General features: G+C 33.5%; 2 protein-coding genes and 1 non-coding gene across 3 annotated transcripts; all 3 read left to right on the top strand.

Moving 5' to 3' along the window:
• The first annotated feature begins 10589 nt into the window (after positions 1-10589).
• LOC136234496 (U6atac minor spliceosomal RNA) lies at positions 10590-10721 on the top strand. Its single transcript, XR_010691376.1, has one exon. It is a non-coding gene; the product is annotated as a U6atac minor spliceosomal RNA (small nuclear RNA).
• Positions 10722-10725: 4 nt separating this feature from the next.
• Positions 10726-13122, top strand: LOC136232718 (pentatricopeptide repeat-containing protein At5g46580, chloroplastic). Its single transcript, XM_066022089.1, has one exon. It carries the CDS (start codon positions 10826-10828, stop codon positions 12941-12943), a length of 2118 nt encoding a protein of 705 aa, XP_065878161.1. The 5' UTR covers positions 10726-10825; the 3' UTR covers positions 12944-13122.
• A 1665-nt stretch (positions 13123-14787) lies between these two features.
• On the top strand, positions 14788-17874 carry LOC136232246 (uncharacterized). The gene is made up of 2 exons (XM_066021300.1): positions 14788-14970; positions 15401-17874. Exons 1-2 carry the CDS (start codon positions 14955-14957, stop codon positions 17485-17487), a joined length of 2103 nt encoding a protein of 700 aa, XP_065877372.1. The 5' UTR covers positions 14788-14954; the 3' UTR covers positions 17488-17874.
• Positions 17875-17918: the final 44 nt, after the last annotated feature.

Raw genomic sequence — 17918 nt, 5'->3', positions numbered from 1 at the left:
GGCGTAAAACTTATGCGGCAACACTCACCAGCGCGATGGCTTCTTCATCGATTCCGGGCTCCATTCAACCTCAAATCTCCGATGAGGGAGGTTTTAGGGCAATTAAAATTCAACAGGCTATTTACAATGAGCGGCTCAATTTTTGCAAACACTCAGTAATTGGGCGCGTTACTTTCTCCAAAGGAGATTCCCCTTGGAAACATCAAGCTCTTAAAGGGGCGCTTTGGCATGAAATTGGGAGGATTTTCAATCGTTCAATTGTCATCTTTCCTTCATTTGTCTCCTTTTTTGACAATCTTCGATGCATGACGTTTGCGACGCAGGTTGATGCACATTGGAGCTCAGCGGTCGTCTCATGTGTCTGGCTCATTTGGAAGATCAGAAATGAAACTCTGTTCAATGATTTATCACCATCAACTTCAGTTGCAATCCGTTCCATTCAGCTGCTAATTCATGAAGCTCGGTTTGGTAGTTCGGGTTGATGTCTCTCCTAGCGTGACGCAGTGATCCTGGCTCGTCTTTAGATCCCAATTAGACCTCCCCGTGCACCTAACATCATCTCGGTGAAATGGATTCCCCCACCGCCTTATTGGCTGAAGGTTAATGTTGACGGATCTGCACTGGGTTCCCTACCGGCGCTGGTTGAGTATTATGATCGTCTAGAGGATTTTCCAAAGGGTGTTTTGCATTCCCGATTGCTTCCTCTTATGCTTATATTGCTGAGCTGAAGGTGGTAATTTTTGCAGTTGACCTGGCTTGGGAGAAGAACTAGCACGGGCTTTGGATTGAGTCTGAGTCCTTGTTAGTGGTTAATAAACTAAAGTCACAATCTACCAACATTCCTTGGTCCGTCCATCAAGACTGGTTGAAATGTTTGCAACAGTGCTCGTAGATGTTCGTCGTGATTACCCACATATACAGAGAAGGTAATCGGGTTGCTAATGCTTTAGCCCACTTCAGCGTCTCCTCCTCCGGCATTACGTGGTGGCAATCGGCTCCGTACTTCTGTCACTCACTGCTTTTTGATGATATCTGTAATGTTGGTCACTTTAGATTTCGCTGATTTATTTTTTTTTGTTTGTTTTTTTATTTCTATTTTTTACTCTTTTTTTGTTCCCCATGTGATAAATTATTTTATTTTTTTTAATAATATCGAATTTTCAGTGTATACTCTTAAAATACGAATTTAAATAGGATTTCAGGATCATTGATACTGTACCATTCCCGCTTCTATATTAAAACCTCTAAACAAAAGCGGCAGTGATGCATTATTTGAAGCACTTTAAGTTTTAACAAAATTAAATTAGCGGAGGGAGATGAAAAAGGGGAATTTGGGTTGTCTTGATAGTGTAGTCTCCTTCCACATCATCCTGAGTCAGACAAAACACTTTTTCTTTATTCTATAATTATAATGGAACTGATTGCATCATCAATTCCTTTTAAAGAAGTATGTCATTAGAAAGCAAAAAGAAGTGTTTACTGAGTTTTTATTTCTTTTTAACCTTTCTTCAGGTGGACCAAACAAACCTTAGAACTCTATGTGAATTCACATCTAGATTAAAAAGTACATTTGCATATTCAAACATCTTAATTTCCCATTTATGTAGGACCAAATCTTTTCTTCATTATTTCACTAAAAACAAAAAGACAACAAATACATATATTATTATTAGCTGATTTATCTTTTCCATAAGACTCAAATTTTAGTTTACACTGAAATCTCAACTCTAATTATATTCTATTGTAATTTGTATTGAATTCTTCATTAATGAAACAAATACTTGCTATCAATTTTGATTATTTATCTCATATAAGTCTGAGAATGTAATTTCAGAGGTCTTCTTTTCTATTTGGGATAATAAAAACTCTTTTTATTCGTCACCTATATATATAAGTATATTATACATTTTAAATCTTCATTCCAATTGTAAATATATATATATATATATATATATATATATATATATATATATATATTGTCACACATATGAAATGGATGTGGGCTTTAATCCAATTTGTATTTCTTTCACAAGTCAAGGATTCGATGTATCTAGTGATGGAATCAAAATCCCAAATGAGTTGAGTTACAATATCATGGAACTGCGAATTCATTTTCAACGTTCATGTGAATGACTTTGTCTCTCATCTTGATATCGATTTGCCAGGGATGTCAGTGATAATTATTTTCAAATAATTATCCCTTAATTTCCTTAACAACACGGTAACTAAGTTACATCATGTTGTTGAAATAATTAGAAACTTCAAAATTTAAATTTGATTTATTTTTATTTTGTAAACCAAACCAATTGGAGACTGTATATTTACACTTCAGGTAAATTATATACTAGGTGTACAATTTTTATCTCTTTCACATTTTGGTGTATAACTTTTAATTTTGTACATAAAATTATATAACATTTTAGTGATCTCCCAGTAAAATGTACAACTGGTAATTGTGACCAGTCAATATGTCATTTCAGCATTTTTATTTAACTATTTAAAAAAGTGGGACTCACTCTTTATGCAATTGCTAAAATATCCCTTATATCCTTCATTTTCTGCAACACCTCTCTCTACCCTTTCTCTCTCTAACTCCTCTCTCTCCCTCTCTAACTCCTTCTTTCATTTACCGGTCACAAATATCGGATGTACACTTTAGTGGGAGGTAGTGGCGAATACAGGATTAGGCGGTTGGGGGGCCGATTTTACACGTGCGTTTGGAAATTTTTTTTTTTTGCTAATTCGAACTTGCTTAGTTTTTTTTATATATATGTGCGTTATAATTTGAATGGTCAAGAACCAATTTAAAGGAGACCTAAGAGGCCAAAAAAATTAGAAATTTGGATTTATGGAGGCCTAACAGGCCAAAAAAAATTAAAAATTTGAATTTAGAAAGGTCTAACAAGCCAAACAAAATATATTAGAAATTTGGATTTATAAAGGCTAACAAGCCAAAAAAAAAAATTAGAAATTTGGATTTAGAGATGCCTAACAGACCTAAAAAATTTGGAAATTTGGATTTATGTAGTACCTAATCAATCTAAAATATTGAAATTTTGAATTTTGGACAAGTCAAACACGTAATGGGATATATTTAATTTTTTTTATTAGTTCAATAATACTAGTTTCTAAAAAAATTATAACATTTTTACATTTTTTATTTTTAGTTCTAAAATTTTAAAATTTAATTTAGAAATTAAGTTGTTTGAGTTTCAAAAATAAGAAATTAATTTTTTTAATGGAAAAGACATAATAAAAATGAGTTCAAAAGTATTATGAAAATAAATAAACATTTTCTAAAATAAATTGAGGTTAGGGGGAATTGAACCTAGGACCTTTTAAAAAGAAGCAAGTGTTTTAACCAACTCATCTACCTTTAAACAATGAAATATTACTACACAGAGTGTATATACACTAATATTTGGGGGGCCGAAACTATTCGTGACTATGGTGGTTCCGGCGGCCGGAGGGGCCTGGACACCCCCAGGCCCCCCTGTATACGCCCCTGGTGGGAGGTCACCAAAAAATTGTACAATTTTATGTGTAAAATTGAAGGTTGTATACCAAAGTGTGAAAGAAAACAAAGATTATACACCACTAGTATAATTTACCCTACAATTTTATCATAACTCTTCTATGACTACTCAATATTATACTAACCACTTCATTAATCTTTATCCGAACTGCTATAGTTATTCTCATGATATTTGAGTAGGGCTTCATGCAAAAGTTTAAAATGTGATATTTGCATGTTATTACTGAGATTATAAAGTTAATTATTGCATTGATCATTTTTAATGAGAGGGGTTAAATTACTATTTGCTAAAATTAGTAGGAGAAAATTTAGAGTATATTTCTATGTTTTTAACAAGGAAAATAATATGTAGAAAATAAATTTTGGGTGAAAGCCAACGAAGGAGTTAAAATATTTTGTTACATACCGTCAATTGGGTTTGAAATTCTCATTTGACAAAGAATACATAGTAAAGCATACAAAAATAATGTAAATTAATAATGAGATATACAGAGATAAAATTGACCTGAAAAAGGTGGGCATCAAAGTCTTGTTGATGAGGTGGTTAACATATTTGGGATGAAATGTGAAATGCACAAAAGAAAAAAAATATGTAAAAGTGAAAAGATTAGATAGATTGAAGTGGTTTCTTCAAAAAAAAAAAGAAGAAGATAGATTGAAGTGGTAATTAGTAATATTAATATTAAAGGGAGAAAAATGAGGACAACAAAACCTTATCCCTTGTCGTTTCTGTCTAATGCTTTCGGCTCCCTTTGTCTCATCTGATCTTGATACACTGACTGAGGGGTCAAAATTTGCAATCTTTCCCCATACATATACAATTAATACTCACTATTGCAATTTTTCGAAGCAGATCCATAAGACCACTCATCACTCAAAAACTTATGCAATATATATACATAGAGCAAGACATATAAGACTTATTAACCATTTCCAATTACATTCCTCTTTCGAGTATATTACACACCAAATTTTATAAAAAAAAATCTCTTATTTTCTCTTATTATCTGGAGGGTCTGAAATTCTGATATTAGATCAATCATCTCACTATTTTGTAAGTCATCAAATCGGGAAATATTTAATACGGTTTGAACACAAGTTTAATTGGATTTTCTTTATTAGGGTGTTTATAGCCTCTTCTATCATAATTAAAATATTTCAATTGTATTCTTGAGTAATTGATTTAAGAGTAAAGTTCAAATAAAACCTCTATGGTTTCATTAATTTTTAGATAAAGGACTATGGTTTACTTTTTGTCAAAACGATAATTGAGGTTTTACACTTTTAATAATGATATTAAAACTATCTTTAACGATCTGAAAATGAAAATTTTCAAGAATTAAAGTTGTTCAATGCCATATTTTCTATGGAACTACATTTTCGATTTTAGAAAATCATCTTTTTTGAAACTTTCTCTCTCTTTATCAAATATCATCTAAATAATCTCGAAATAAAAAAATTGAAGAATTAAAGTTGCTTAGAATATTAGTAGTTTTTAAAATATGTCATTTTTGAAGTCGTCAAATGTGATTTTAATAGTATTAATCGAAAAAATCCTTATTTTGTTAAATTTAAAAACCTCAATTCTCGTTTTGACAAAAAATAAACCACAGTCTTTCATCTAAAAATTAGTAAAACCACTTCAACTTTACCTAAGTATCACATAGTTAGATTCAATTTTCAAAACATTATTAGTAGATATGAGCGGAGACTTGGAGAACCAACTTAGATGTCCCAAAGATTCGTGAAAATATTAGTCATGGATCTCATGAGTCACACTAGATAAAGTTAGACAAAACTACATTCCTTTTCTCTTACTAATAAATTTCCCACATTAATGGGCGGGGCTAAAGATCAATAGGAGTATTTAGAAAGATTTGAGCGACAAAATGATGAACATGAAGACTTCATTAAAGTCATTTTGGCTTCATCCTCCCATATTAATTACATTCATCAAGACAAAACAAACATGATCTGTTTCTATTCGGCAATTAACTGTTAATTGATGACTGATTATATTAGCTGTTAACTGATTATCTTTTTTGTTAGCTAATTTGACTAGCGAGAATTGTATGAACTTGTTTGGTAAAACTTAGTTGATTGCTAATACAAATAACAAATAAGAACATGGTAAAACATTTATTTGGGATTAAAGAGTATTAATTAGGACTAAAAATATCCATAAAATGAGATGGAGCAATAAGCTAATTAGTTTTTCGAATTTAATAAGCTCTTTCAAACTTTCTTTCACTAAACACTCTTATTAGAGATTTGACTAGTCAAAACCTCTAAAGTAATTCAAACTTCTAATTTTATTTCAAATTTTTTTTTACCAAACAGGTCCTAAGTCTAATTAGTGTGATTTTGATTACGGGATACAATTATTGTTTGTCATTTAAAAAAATGCAAATTAGAAAAGAAGACACTGTTTAGCAAAAAAGAAATAATTAAGGATCAAAATTGTCTGCTCTCATCTCCATTCTTATGTTAGAAATGTATTTTATAACATTTCTTTTTTATTGTGTAACAAACCATGACTATATCATGTATGAGACATGTCGCGACATTGTATGGTCATAATATCATTTTATTTGTATAATTGAGTCATTAGCATAATCCTAACCCATTTTGTGTTTCACGTGATTGCTTTTCTTTTTTGGCAAAAAAAAAAAAAAAGGTTAGGTAAAGATTAAAAAATAAAATAAGAGAAAAGATATGAATATAACCGTTTAACGGGTTACTTCTTGTAACGTACACTATTGAATAGAAACGGAAGAATATAAATTAGATCCCGTATTATCAATCTCATAACAGCTACACTAAGAAAACTTAATAGGAGTTGTGATTGATCCACGAACTAAGAATGCACGCCGAGAGAGGAGAGGGAGGCAAGTGACTCTTGAGGAGAATGAGATATGGAGTTTTCTCTGATATTATGTTAGGTTAGAGTTTATATTTGATATAATGAGCTATTTATATATCACTTATTAGGATTAAACCTAATCTCATTAGAACACTGCTTAGCCCATTCATGTTACGTGCGGATAGCTAATTAGGCATATCCGACCCAATTAATTAATTCATACATCTCATTCATTGTAATCAATTTTATCTCTACAGTTTTCTATTTTCATCATTATGCTCCAGAACTAGCTAAGGGGTAACATATCGAAAAACAATAGTTCCGCGAAGTCAGTCTCACGCTAAGAAAATGTTGAAATCATGCCTTTTCCATCTCGTTGTCGCTAAACATACATGGCCTAAAACATGTGTTGTGGTGTTCGTTTCCTTCCATTTGAAAGAATCGCATGCCTTTACTTAAATACTATCATAGCAAAGCATCGGTTTAAATGTGCCAGAACATCTAACCTTAGTCCACTCCATTGAAAGACTAACTTTGACTAGAAAAAAAAATGTTCAAATCATGACTTAGCTTGACATTGTAGATTACATGTGATCTCATATATACAAGCGTCTTTATGCATGTATATGATAGTCTTTTATTTTAATGAAGCTAGTTTCATAGTTTAACAAGACAACCTTTATTAGTGAACAGGATCACGTTTATTAAAAAACTGCTTCATCCTTATTTTTGTCATCATGAGACAAAAAGAAGGGTAAACACTTGTGTATACTTCTTTATCTGAAATGGATAATAATTTATAATAGTAAACATTCCCACTCGTATATTGTTATGAATTCAAAGACTTTATTGCATAATCATGTTGAAAAAGTTACATGAAATAGAATTATGTTTAGATCCTACATAAACCTTGGGATCTAAGATGATTTACATAAACATCCATAGATTTTGTTAGAGAATAAGTTGTCATGTCATGAGTCGAAACATACTTCATACTAACTTCTTTACGTACAATTAAATGTCTAACAAAGTGATACTTAATCTCTATGTGTTTGGTTTTGCTATGGAATCTTTGGTCTTTAGCAAAAGCAATATCATATTGACTATATGTACAATAATAATGTTCAAGTGATCAAAGAATCTACTTCACCAAACGGCCGTCTAAACTACACATGAGTATGATACATACTCGACTTGCATGGGGGATAAAGCTATACAAGTTCGTTTCCTACTGCTTCATAATATGGCCTCATTCCCAAGTAATAAAATGTAGCTTGGTGTGGATTTCCTTTCATCCAAGTCTCACGCCCAATCTGTGTATGTGTCTTCTCTTAGTATGAGATATTTTCCTTGATAACGTCTACAGCTCATTTGAGATACCTAAGTATTCTCTTTACAATAGTCTAGTGTGCTTGTCCATGGTTGGATTAATATCTACTCACTATACCAAGCACATGATAGATATCGGGTTTAGCATATAACATACATAAGACTATCTACAACATTAGCATAAGGAACATTTTTCATCCATCCAATCGCTTGTTGTCTTTATAGGGACATGTCAGAGCTCAGGTTGAAATTCTTGCTCTCTAGGATACGAATGAGTTTACAGGTACGCATATTGAATCGCTCAATGACTTTTTCAAAATAATATTTTTTATTTATATATAATATTTTAATACTTTTTATAATAAAATGTATAATTACAAAATATCTTTAATAAATCTCATCAAATCCACCAAAAACTAAGAATATGCTTTCATATATTAGATAAAGTCAATTTTCTTATTTCTTATCAAATATATCCAAAATTGTCAAAAAAGAACTAAAACTTATGAAATGTCTTAGTAATAAAATTGTCAAATAAGAACTAAGAGGGTGTTTGGTTGCTCATGTTTGCCTTTTCACTTCAAAAATGAGAGTTTTAGGTGTTCCAACAGCAACAACAAACGCCAAACAGTATGTATAAAATTAAGGTTTTCTAGCAATTGAGTACATATAAAATGATCTATGGGGTGCTGAAATGTTTTTGAATTTTGAATTTAATGTTTTCTTTAGAGTGAAGAAGGTACTCATTAATATACAATTAATAGATTAATGATCTTTAGGAGTTTAGAGCTCACTTTTAATATGTGCTCTACTCTTCATTTGATGTGCTACGTTATGCTTGTTTTGTTACATTGGTAAATGAGGATTTCAGGATTGGACTTTGAAGCTGATGACAATGACATAAAACAGACGATATGACATGATGCAGTCATAAATTTCACGACGAACTGATCCAATACGAAATTTTGTCCTATTTAAATTGTGGATTTTACTGCTAATTGTTATTGAATTTCTCCAACTATTATCGTTTTCGATTGCTCATTTATTACTACGCCTGTAAGAGTTTGACACAATGTAGTTCTGTTTCCAAATTTTTCGATAATTTTAAATTTTACCAACATTGATGCCCAGATGAGGCTATTTTAATATTTTTTAATAAAATGATGTATTTCATAAGCTTTTTGCTTCCCGAGGCTACAATACTAAAAAATAAGTAACATAGTAATACTGATTAGGAATTTACCGATAGAAATTTTCGTCCTAAAACTCAAATTGAGATAAAAAAAATTACGACGGATTACAGACAGATTCTTGGTTAGTACCTCATTTCATGTAAGCATTTGAAAATCTCCTTTAGGGGGCGGTTTAAATCGCCAGTAGTAAAATCTCCGGCATTAGAAAACCTTACCCCGCCACCCTAGTAAAACTGTTGCTAATAGTAGCAACACTAGCAATTACAACACTCTTCAGACGGAACTGTCGCTAATATTTGTACAGACGGTTAAAACCGTCGCTAAAGTGGAATTTTTTATCAGCAAATGGCTTTTTTTTGTAGTGTGATATTCATGTAAAAATCCCTTTAAATTTCACATTTCTTTTTTCCCCATGTATTTCAACCCGCACAAAATAAAACCCCGTAAAAGATGATATTCTAGTTAAAAGAAAATCAAACATATTTAAAAAAATTGCAGTATTTATACCATCATAATATAAAACTTCAACAAACTAGATAAAACAAAAAAATAAAAATAAAAATAAAGACAAAACAACGCAATACAATACTTTCATTGATGTGAATGCTCTGAATTTTTTATGCGACAATACGATTTACAGAAATAATTCGATTTACATTATTATCATTTTTATATTATTTATATTATATATAATCTTATAAAATATATAAATGCACACAATATGATTATGACACGATAACCTATTGTGACATTCCTTCAAACTTCTTATTTCCAATGAATGGATCCTACTATTTAGTCAATACATCAAGAGTCTCTTGAACTTGAACTTGACATCAAAAGCTGATTGATCCTCTAAATTTATATAATGTCTTGTTAGTCGTTGAACTTACAAATTTGTTTAAACTGATATATTAGCTCTCTGAACTTATTTACATTGATATGTTCCTTGAGCTTACTTAAAATGATATGCATTTCGTTTTGCTATATGGACTTAGAATGTTTATCATATCAATTTTTTTTAACTTAATCATATCATTTTAAACAAGTTGAGAATGCCAATAAGAAACTTTATAAATTTAGAGGTTGAATAATTTTTCAAATCAACTTCAAATACTCCTAATATATTAATCACATTATTTAAAACTTGACAAAAAAAAAAAAAAATCCCCACATATTTCAACCTGCACACAAATAAAACTCCATAAAAAACAATATTCCAGTTAACATAAAATCTCAAAAAATCACAACATTTTCCTATTGAAATAATAATAATAAATAAAGAAATATAAAACGGAGAAAACGAATAATAGTCTCTAGGATATGAAAAACAAAAACTGAAACTCTATAAGAAAAAAAATACAACACAGATAAATATAGAAGGAAAACTGAAAATCTGATGGTCTAGAAATAAAAAGAAAGAAGACAAACAAATTGCTAGTAGAAAAAGAAAGTGCAAAATAAAAATAAAATGATATTTTATTAGATGTTACACAATGGGCTGTATGACAGCCCACAAATCTCACAAAAGCCCATATACTTTAATGGGATTGGGCCGTGTCCTATCTTGACCCAAGAAAGGGGAAGAATGCATAAATTAAGAAGAAATCCCACATCGCTGAATTCATTTCAAATCCTAAGTATATAAGCATACTGATAAGCTGCGTCATTTGTGTTCGTAGAAAGGAGAGATGGTTGGCATCTCCCCTGACAGGGTCGGGAACAGTCTTTGGACTTACCTGTTACCTACACATCCGGTTAAGGCTACTCACCTGTAAAGGTGAATCTATAACCCAATTTTTTTTCATTTTCGTTTTTTTTTTTTTGGGTAATTCAAGTTCAGATAAGGTAGCGCAGAAAGGAAATATCTCCAACGAAAGCAAAAACAGTAGCTCTCGTTGCTCCGCCATGGCTGCTAATCTCTCTGCAGCTCCTGATTTCCATTTTACAGTACAACAGCCTGTTAGAAGGATACCTAATTTCTTCTCTACATCAATCAGGCAAAACCCTTCCAGAAAAAGACTCAACATTTCCTGCAATTCTTCCAAATCTTCTAACAGAGACCCCAAGAACCCCTCTTTATCTGAACAACTTAAGCCTCTCTCTTCAACCACTCTACCCACCACCCAATCCCCACAGACCAATCTCTTATTAAAGCCTAAGTCCACTTGGGTTAATCCTGCAAGACCTAAAAGGTCTGTTCTTTCTCTTCAAAGGCATAAGAGATCTCCTTACTCCCTCAATCCCAAGGTTAGGGAGTTGAGACTCTTCGCAAAAAAGCTAAGTGATTCTGAGTCTACTGAAACTGCTTTCACTTCTCTTCTTCAACAGACTCCTTATCCACTCGATAGAGACAACGCCCTTTTGGTACTTAATTGCTTGAAACCATGGGAAAAGGCTTATCTTTTCTTCAATTGGATTAACACCCAAACGGTATTTCCTATGGAGACTATTTTCTACAATGTCACCATGAAGTCTTTAAGGTTTGGGAGGCAGTTTGAGCTCGTTGAGAAGCTTGCAAATCAGATGGTAAGCAATGAAATTGAGCTTGATAACATTACTTATTCCACTATTATAACTTGTGCTAAAAGGTGCAATATGTTTGATAAAGCTTTGGAGTGGTTTGAGAGAATGTATAAAACTGGTTTGATGCCTGATGAGGTTACTTACTCTGCTGTTTTAGACGTGTATGCTAAATTGGGTAGGGTTGAGGAGGTCTTAAGTTTGTATGAAAGAGGGGTAGCTAGTGGTTGGAAACCTGACCCCATTACATTCTCTGTTTTGGCAAAGATGTTTGGTGAAGCTGGGGACTATGATGGGATTAGGTATGTTTTGCAGGAAATGAAATCTCTAGGTGTACAATCAAATGTAGTTGTCTACAATACATTGCTAGAGGCAATGGGCAAGGCTGGGAAGCCTGGAATGGCTAGGGGTTTGTTTGAGGAAATGGTTGAATCCGGTCTTACCCCGAATGAGAAAACACTTACTGCACTAATCAAGATTTATGGTAAGGCTAGGTGGGCTAAGGATGCAATGGCTTTATGGGATCGAATGAGGTCAAATAACTGGCCGATGGATTTTATTCTGTATAATACATTGCTGAGCATGTGCGCGGATCTTGGTTTGGAGGAGGAGGCTGAGAAGCTGTTTGAGGACATGAAGAAATCGGAGCAATGTAGGCCCGATAGTTGGAGCTACACGGCAATGCTAAATATATATGGTAGTGGAGGGAATGCTGATAAAGCAATGGAGATATTCGATCAGATGTCAAGGCTCGGTATTGATCTTAATGTAATGGGATGCACTTGCTTAATCCAGTGCCTTGGTAAAGCAAGGAGAATCGATGACTTAGTTAAGGTTTATAATTTTTCGGTTCAAAGAGGGGTTAAACCAGATGATAAGCTCTGTGGATGCTTGCTATCTGTTGTGTCACTTTGTGAGAAGAATGAGGATGTGGAAAAGGTACTTGGTTGTTTGCAGCAAGCAAATCCAAGGTTGGTTGCACTTGTGAGGTTGATTAAAGATGAAAAAACTAGCTTTGAGACTCTTAAGGAGGAGTTTAAGTCTGTTGTTGGTGACACTGCTGTTGAAGCGCGAAGACCCTTTTGTAACTGCTTGATTGATGACTGTCGTAACAGAAATCTTCATAGCAGAGCACACGAGCTGCTCTATCTGGGAACCCTCTATGGATTATATCCAGATTTACACAACAAAACTGCAGATGAATGGAGTTTGGATGTTCGGTCATTATCTGTGGGTGCTGCCTATACTGCACTGGAAGAGTGGATGGGGACTTTAACAAAATTTGTAGAGCGAAATGAGGCATTGCCAGAGGTATTTTCAGCTCATACTGGAACAGGAACTCACAAGTTCTCTCAAGGATTAGCAAATGCCTTCGCTACCCATATCGAAAAACTCGCTGCACCATTTAGGCAGAGTGAAGATAGAGCTGGTTGTTTTACTGCAACTCGTGAGGATTTGGTAAATTGGGTAAAATCAAGGAGTCCATCTCCTGTCACAGCATAAGAGCTCAACCAAACTGTAATAACAGCTTCTTGAGATGTCCCAAGTCTTACAGTTTTGTAATGTAGCTGCATAAATATTATTTCAATTTTATGTATCACATCAGAAGTAGTAGTATTATTGCGGATTCTGATTTGGGATTTTGCTTTTTTTCCTTCAATTAGAGTTTGTTTGTGGCAACAGATCTTCAACTACTAGCAAGCAATACAGTTATGATAAACCCTTGTTTGATGAAACTGTTCATTGTATTTAGGTTGCATATAAATGAGAAAATCATATCATACTATTGTTCTTAATTACACTACAGGCAAAGATAAGATTACAGAACTGTTTCTGGACATTAGCTGTGGCATAATTTCAGACCATATTATATATATATTACTCATTGCTACAGATGATGCATGCATTAGCCCATTGCTAGAGATGATTCCTTCAAGTTGAAATCATCATTTGGTAGGGATCTACATCTCTTGATTTCCTCATGGAACTGGAATTTTAGTAATTTCTTCACATTTTATTGTTGTTTATATATTTATGACATTGTTAATTTGATTAAAAAAACATTAATTACATATTGTATAATGGAAATCTAAGTTTGAATAATGTCTAAATTTCACAAGAGGTGAAACCAAGTGAAACGATTGAAATCGGTTTTGAGGCTCATAAGCAACATTAACAATAATGTTTTGTGAAACTTTTCACATGAGTTTTAAAAGGTTACAATGCAATTTCATATGAATTTCACTGAATGCGAAGTTGAGTGAAGTGAATTCCGGTAAAACTATTTGAAACATTAGGGTTAAAGCTTCAAAACAGATTAATTAGCTTTATATGAGTTTCAACCAATTTTAGAAGAGATGAAATTGGATGAAATTCATGTGAAATTGCATTGTAACATTTTAAAACCTACAGTAGTGCTCATCTGGATCCTGAATGACAAAATGAATTTGGTCATTTACCGTTAGATCTAGAATCACTAAATCTACACCTTAGGATGTTGTAGATATTTACCGCACGATTACAATGAGCCTAGATCTAACGGTGAATGAGGGTCCAAGTGAGTACTACTGTTAAAACTCATATGAAACTTTAATAAAATGTTGGCGTCAATGTTAATTATTTCAATATGTTTAATATGAGTTTTATCCTGTCTCACTCAACTTCACAAGATGTGAAATTGTGTGAAATTCATGTGAAATTGAAGTATAACATTTTGAAACTCAAGTGAAACTAAATAAATTATAAGTGTTAACGTTGCTTAATTGTTTCAATCAGTTTTAATCGAGTAAATGAGTCATATGAAATTGGCATAGTTCATTTGATCGTTTGAAACTATTATAATATCCAATCAACAATGGTAAAAAATCAGTCACCACATTTAGAGTATTTTATTTTTCTCAAAAAAGATTTTTTTTTTTATATATGGTATATTATATATCATACATTATCAGATATGTAAATAATATTGTATTTTTAGTAAGTTATTTTTATAATTGGTAAACAAATTAAATTACATAGCAATTCTTTCCATAATAGAAGAACACAGCAGGATGAGAAAAAATTGTAGAAAAAGAAGACAAAAGGAAGAGAAAAAATGATATTTTAAAAATATGCCTTTCAGCACATGCTATTATGATAATATACAGATAATATTTGATGATATTGAGTGAAGATAAAGTTATAAAGAAATCATTTTTGGTAATTTCCCGATTAATTAAATGGATTTCCCAAACTCATTGGGAAAGTTTGGCTTAAAGGGTAGGATTGTAAAACAACACGAACAGGGGGTTTGTAAGAAGAAAACAAAAAGAACCAAAGTCTGGCTTGGGGGTAAAGTCGTCAAAATATTTTTAAATTTATCCCTTTGCGGACTCGCTTCAACTCTTCTCAATCAAGAGTCTCTCTTTGGTCTTCCCTTCCAAATCTCATTATGAAATCTTTTTCTTCATGTTCTTGCTTTCAACTTTGTTAAAGAAGATCAAGTTGTAGAAAGTTCATTAAAGTTTTAATCTTTATGGGAATTAAATCAGGTATTACCTTAATCTTTAATTTCCTTGGTTTGAAGCTCTGTAATTTGACTGTTGGATTCTGATTATTACGTATTTCTGCTTGATTATGTTACTTTTCTGTGTAATCTATCAACTCGATGGTGTTTATATTCTGTCGATTCCAATTTTTGGCAGTAACTGAACTTGCGGAGGCTCTGAGTGGGCAATTTTTATTGGATCAACTAGTTTTTTTTTCTTTCTCATTTCGAGATTTCCTTTTAGGCACTAATTCTGTTTTAGGAATTTTTGCTCTACTTTAATTTCTCAGCTTTTTCAAGTTCTTTATTTGCCTTTTTCATCTAAATATACTATGTACTCCTTGTTCACTGGTTCATGGGCTCTTGTATATTTGATTTAGTTATAGAAAAAATGTTATAAACTGATGAGTAATGAGAAATTGTAAATTTGACAGGTGGATCCCCAGACCAAGAATCTGTAGGGTCTGGGACAAAAAGGTCTAGTGTATCATCTAGCAAGTCCCGTTACCGCAAAGAGTTTCTTCATAGATTTTTGGACAGTGAAATTTTTACTTCTAAACTTGAGGAATGGTTTGAATCCATATTTGAAAACTCAGCTACAGAAAAAGTTTTTAATGTGCCTTTTGAGTTGGTAGAACTGCAAAAGTTTGACTTTGCATTGGAGGGAATTTCATTTCAGCAGCTGATTCGGATGCCAAATGCTGTCTATGGTTCAACATCTGATGCTGCGGAAGCAAGTGCTTACCTTGCTATCGAAGATTTTCTACACGCCGGTATCAAGGGTTTGTGGGAGGCATTTTGGGGTCAGGATGGTCCCTTGCCTTTCTCAATTGCTTGTCTGTACAATCCAAACTTGAAATTTTACCAGGCTGAGAAAGCAATAGCTAGTGGAAAGCTTGGAGGACTTTGTGCCACTGGTATACTACTGAACAACCCTAGACATCCTCATGGAAAATGGGACCAAGTTCTTGAATTGGCTCTTATGAGGCCTGATATTAGAAGCCTTTCTGCAGGAAGTAATCAGCAGCCTTCGTTATCTGTTTTAGGTGAGGCTCTCTTCTATGCCCTACGCATGTTACTTTCGAGAAGCTCAAGCAGATACAGTGTTTCTGAGAATTCAAACAGTGTCTTTGTTCTTCTTGTTGATTCACAGTATGGCGGGGTTATAAAAGTTGAAGGAGATGTAAATAAAATGGAGTTTGATGTGAATAATGTTTATGAGTGTTCTGCTGACTGGATAAAAGAACATGCTAGAGTCTCAGTATCTCCAGTTGATAGAATTTGGAACAAACTGGGAAATTCCAACTGGAGAGATCTTGGTGCTTTGCAGATACTCTTTGCAACCTTCCACTGCATTATGCAGTTTGCAGGGATGCCAAAGCACTCAATTGAAGATTTAGCAGCTGATCATAGTTCACGTCTCCAAACAAGAAGAGTGGAAAGGCAGTTGGGTGATATTAGAGTGAATGGAAATGGTCTATTCCGGTTTCAGCAGCGTAGTGTTTCTCCTGAAATTGTTGAAGTTCAGGATGAATCCGTCAAAATTGACTCTGAAAGTTTAATAATGAAGTTGGAGGTGGGATCTGTGTTATGGTTGGAGGACTCGGACCAGCAAAGGGGTTATCAGATCATAGATATCCAATGCAATGGTGAACTCCAGTATTACATTGCATCAACAGTTGAAGATCCAGGTAAGTCACTGTTTCTTTATGTTGGTTCTCATCCTTCACAACTGCAGCCAGCATGGCAAGATATGAATTTATGGTATCAAGTACAGAGACAGACTAAAATATTGTCAATTATGAGACAGAAAGGCCTATCTAGCAAATATCTACCGCAATTGAGTGCTTCTGGCAGGATTATTCACCCAGGTCAATGTCGGAAACCTAGCTCCAGTGGAAATTGTGAACACCCTTGGTGTGGTACCCCAATTCTCGTGACTACCCCAGTTGGTGAGACAGTAGCTGATATGGTAACTGCAGGCAGATTTGGTATTGATGAGGCTATCAGGTGCTGTCATGATTGCTTATCCGCACTTGCTGTTGCCTCTTCTGCTGGCATTCGTCATGGGGATATAAGGCCAGAGAATGTAATTTGTGTGAGATCTGGTCTCAGACATCCTTACTTTGTCCTTATTGGCTGGGGTCATGCCATTCTTGAAGACAGAGATCGACCTGCCATGAATCTCCATTATTCTTCAACTTATGCTCTCCAAGAGGGAAAGTTGTGCTCGGCTTCAGATGCAGAAAGTCTGGTTTATATGGTTTATTTTGCATGTGGGGGGCCATTGCCTGATATGGATTCAGTTGAGGGGGCTCTGCAATGGCGAGAGACATCTTGGTCAAGGAGATTGATTCAGCAGAAGCTTGGTGATGTCTCAACTGTGTTGAAAGCTTTTGCAGATTATGTAGACAGCCTATGTGGGACGCCATATCCTATTGATTATGATATATGGCTTAGAAGGTTAAAGAGAAATATTAGCGATGATGATCATGGCAAGGAAATCAATACTTCAGGCTAGGATTTGGATTTCTAATTTGTTTTTGAATGTTGGCTGCAACAGTAGAATTATTTGGTTGAAGTGTTCCAGGCTCATTTATCTGGAGTTTTGTTTTGTTGTGTTGAGGAGCAAAGAAACAGTTGAATATTCTGAGAATGGTTTTGGGTGTTTATTTCAGTTTAGAGATGGTGGATGTCAATGTTTTGTTGTAGTTTTGTGGATGGATCCTGAAAATCTGTAAAGGTTCAAATATCATTAGTTTGTAAGTCTTGTTGATCCTGTATTATTGCTTGTAAAGATATGAAAAGATTGTACGCAAATTGTGTAATTGTTCAAGGCTGGGACTCATCATCTGGATTGGATTTTCCTTGCCTCAAATGAATCAATTCTTTGACCTTTCCCTGTGGATATGTTGTTAAATTATTCTACTTTATAGAATACAATACAGTGTG

The sequence above is a fragment of the Euphorbia lathyris genome, chromosome 6 (assembly GCF_963576675.1).
Source record: "Euphorbia lathyris chromosome 6, ddEupLath1.1, whole genome shotgun sequence".
Taxonomy (NCBI): domain Eukaryota; kingdom Viridiplantae; phylum Streptophyta; class Magnoliopsida; order Malpighiales; family Euphorbiaceae; genus Euphorbia; species Euphorbia lathyris.
Note: the sequence above shows the minus strand (reverse complement) of the source record. Positions and strands in the feature narration are given on the sequence as shown.

Coding starts and splice junctions, on each gene's coding strand:
- LOC136232718 (XM_066022089.1), top strand. CDS start 10,826: ATGGCTGCTAATCTCTCTGCAGCTCCTGATTTCCATTTTACAGTACAA.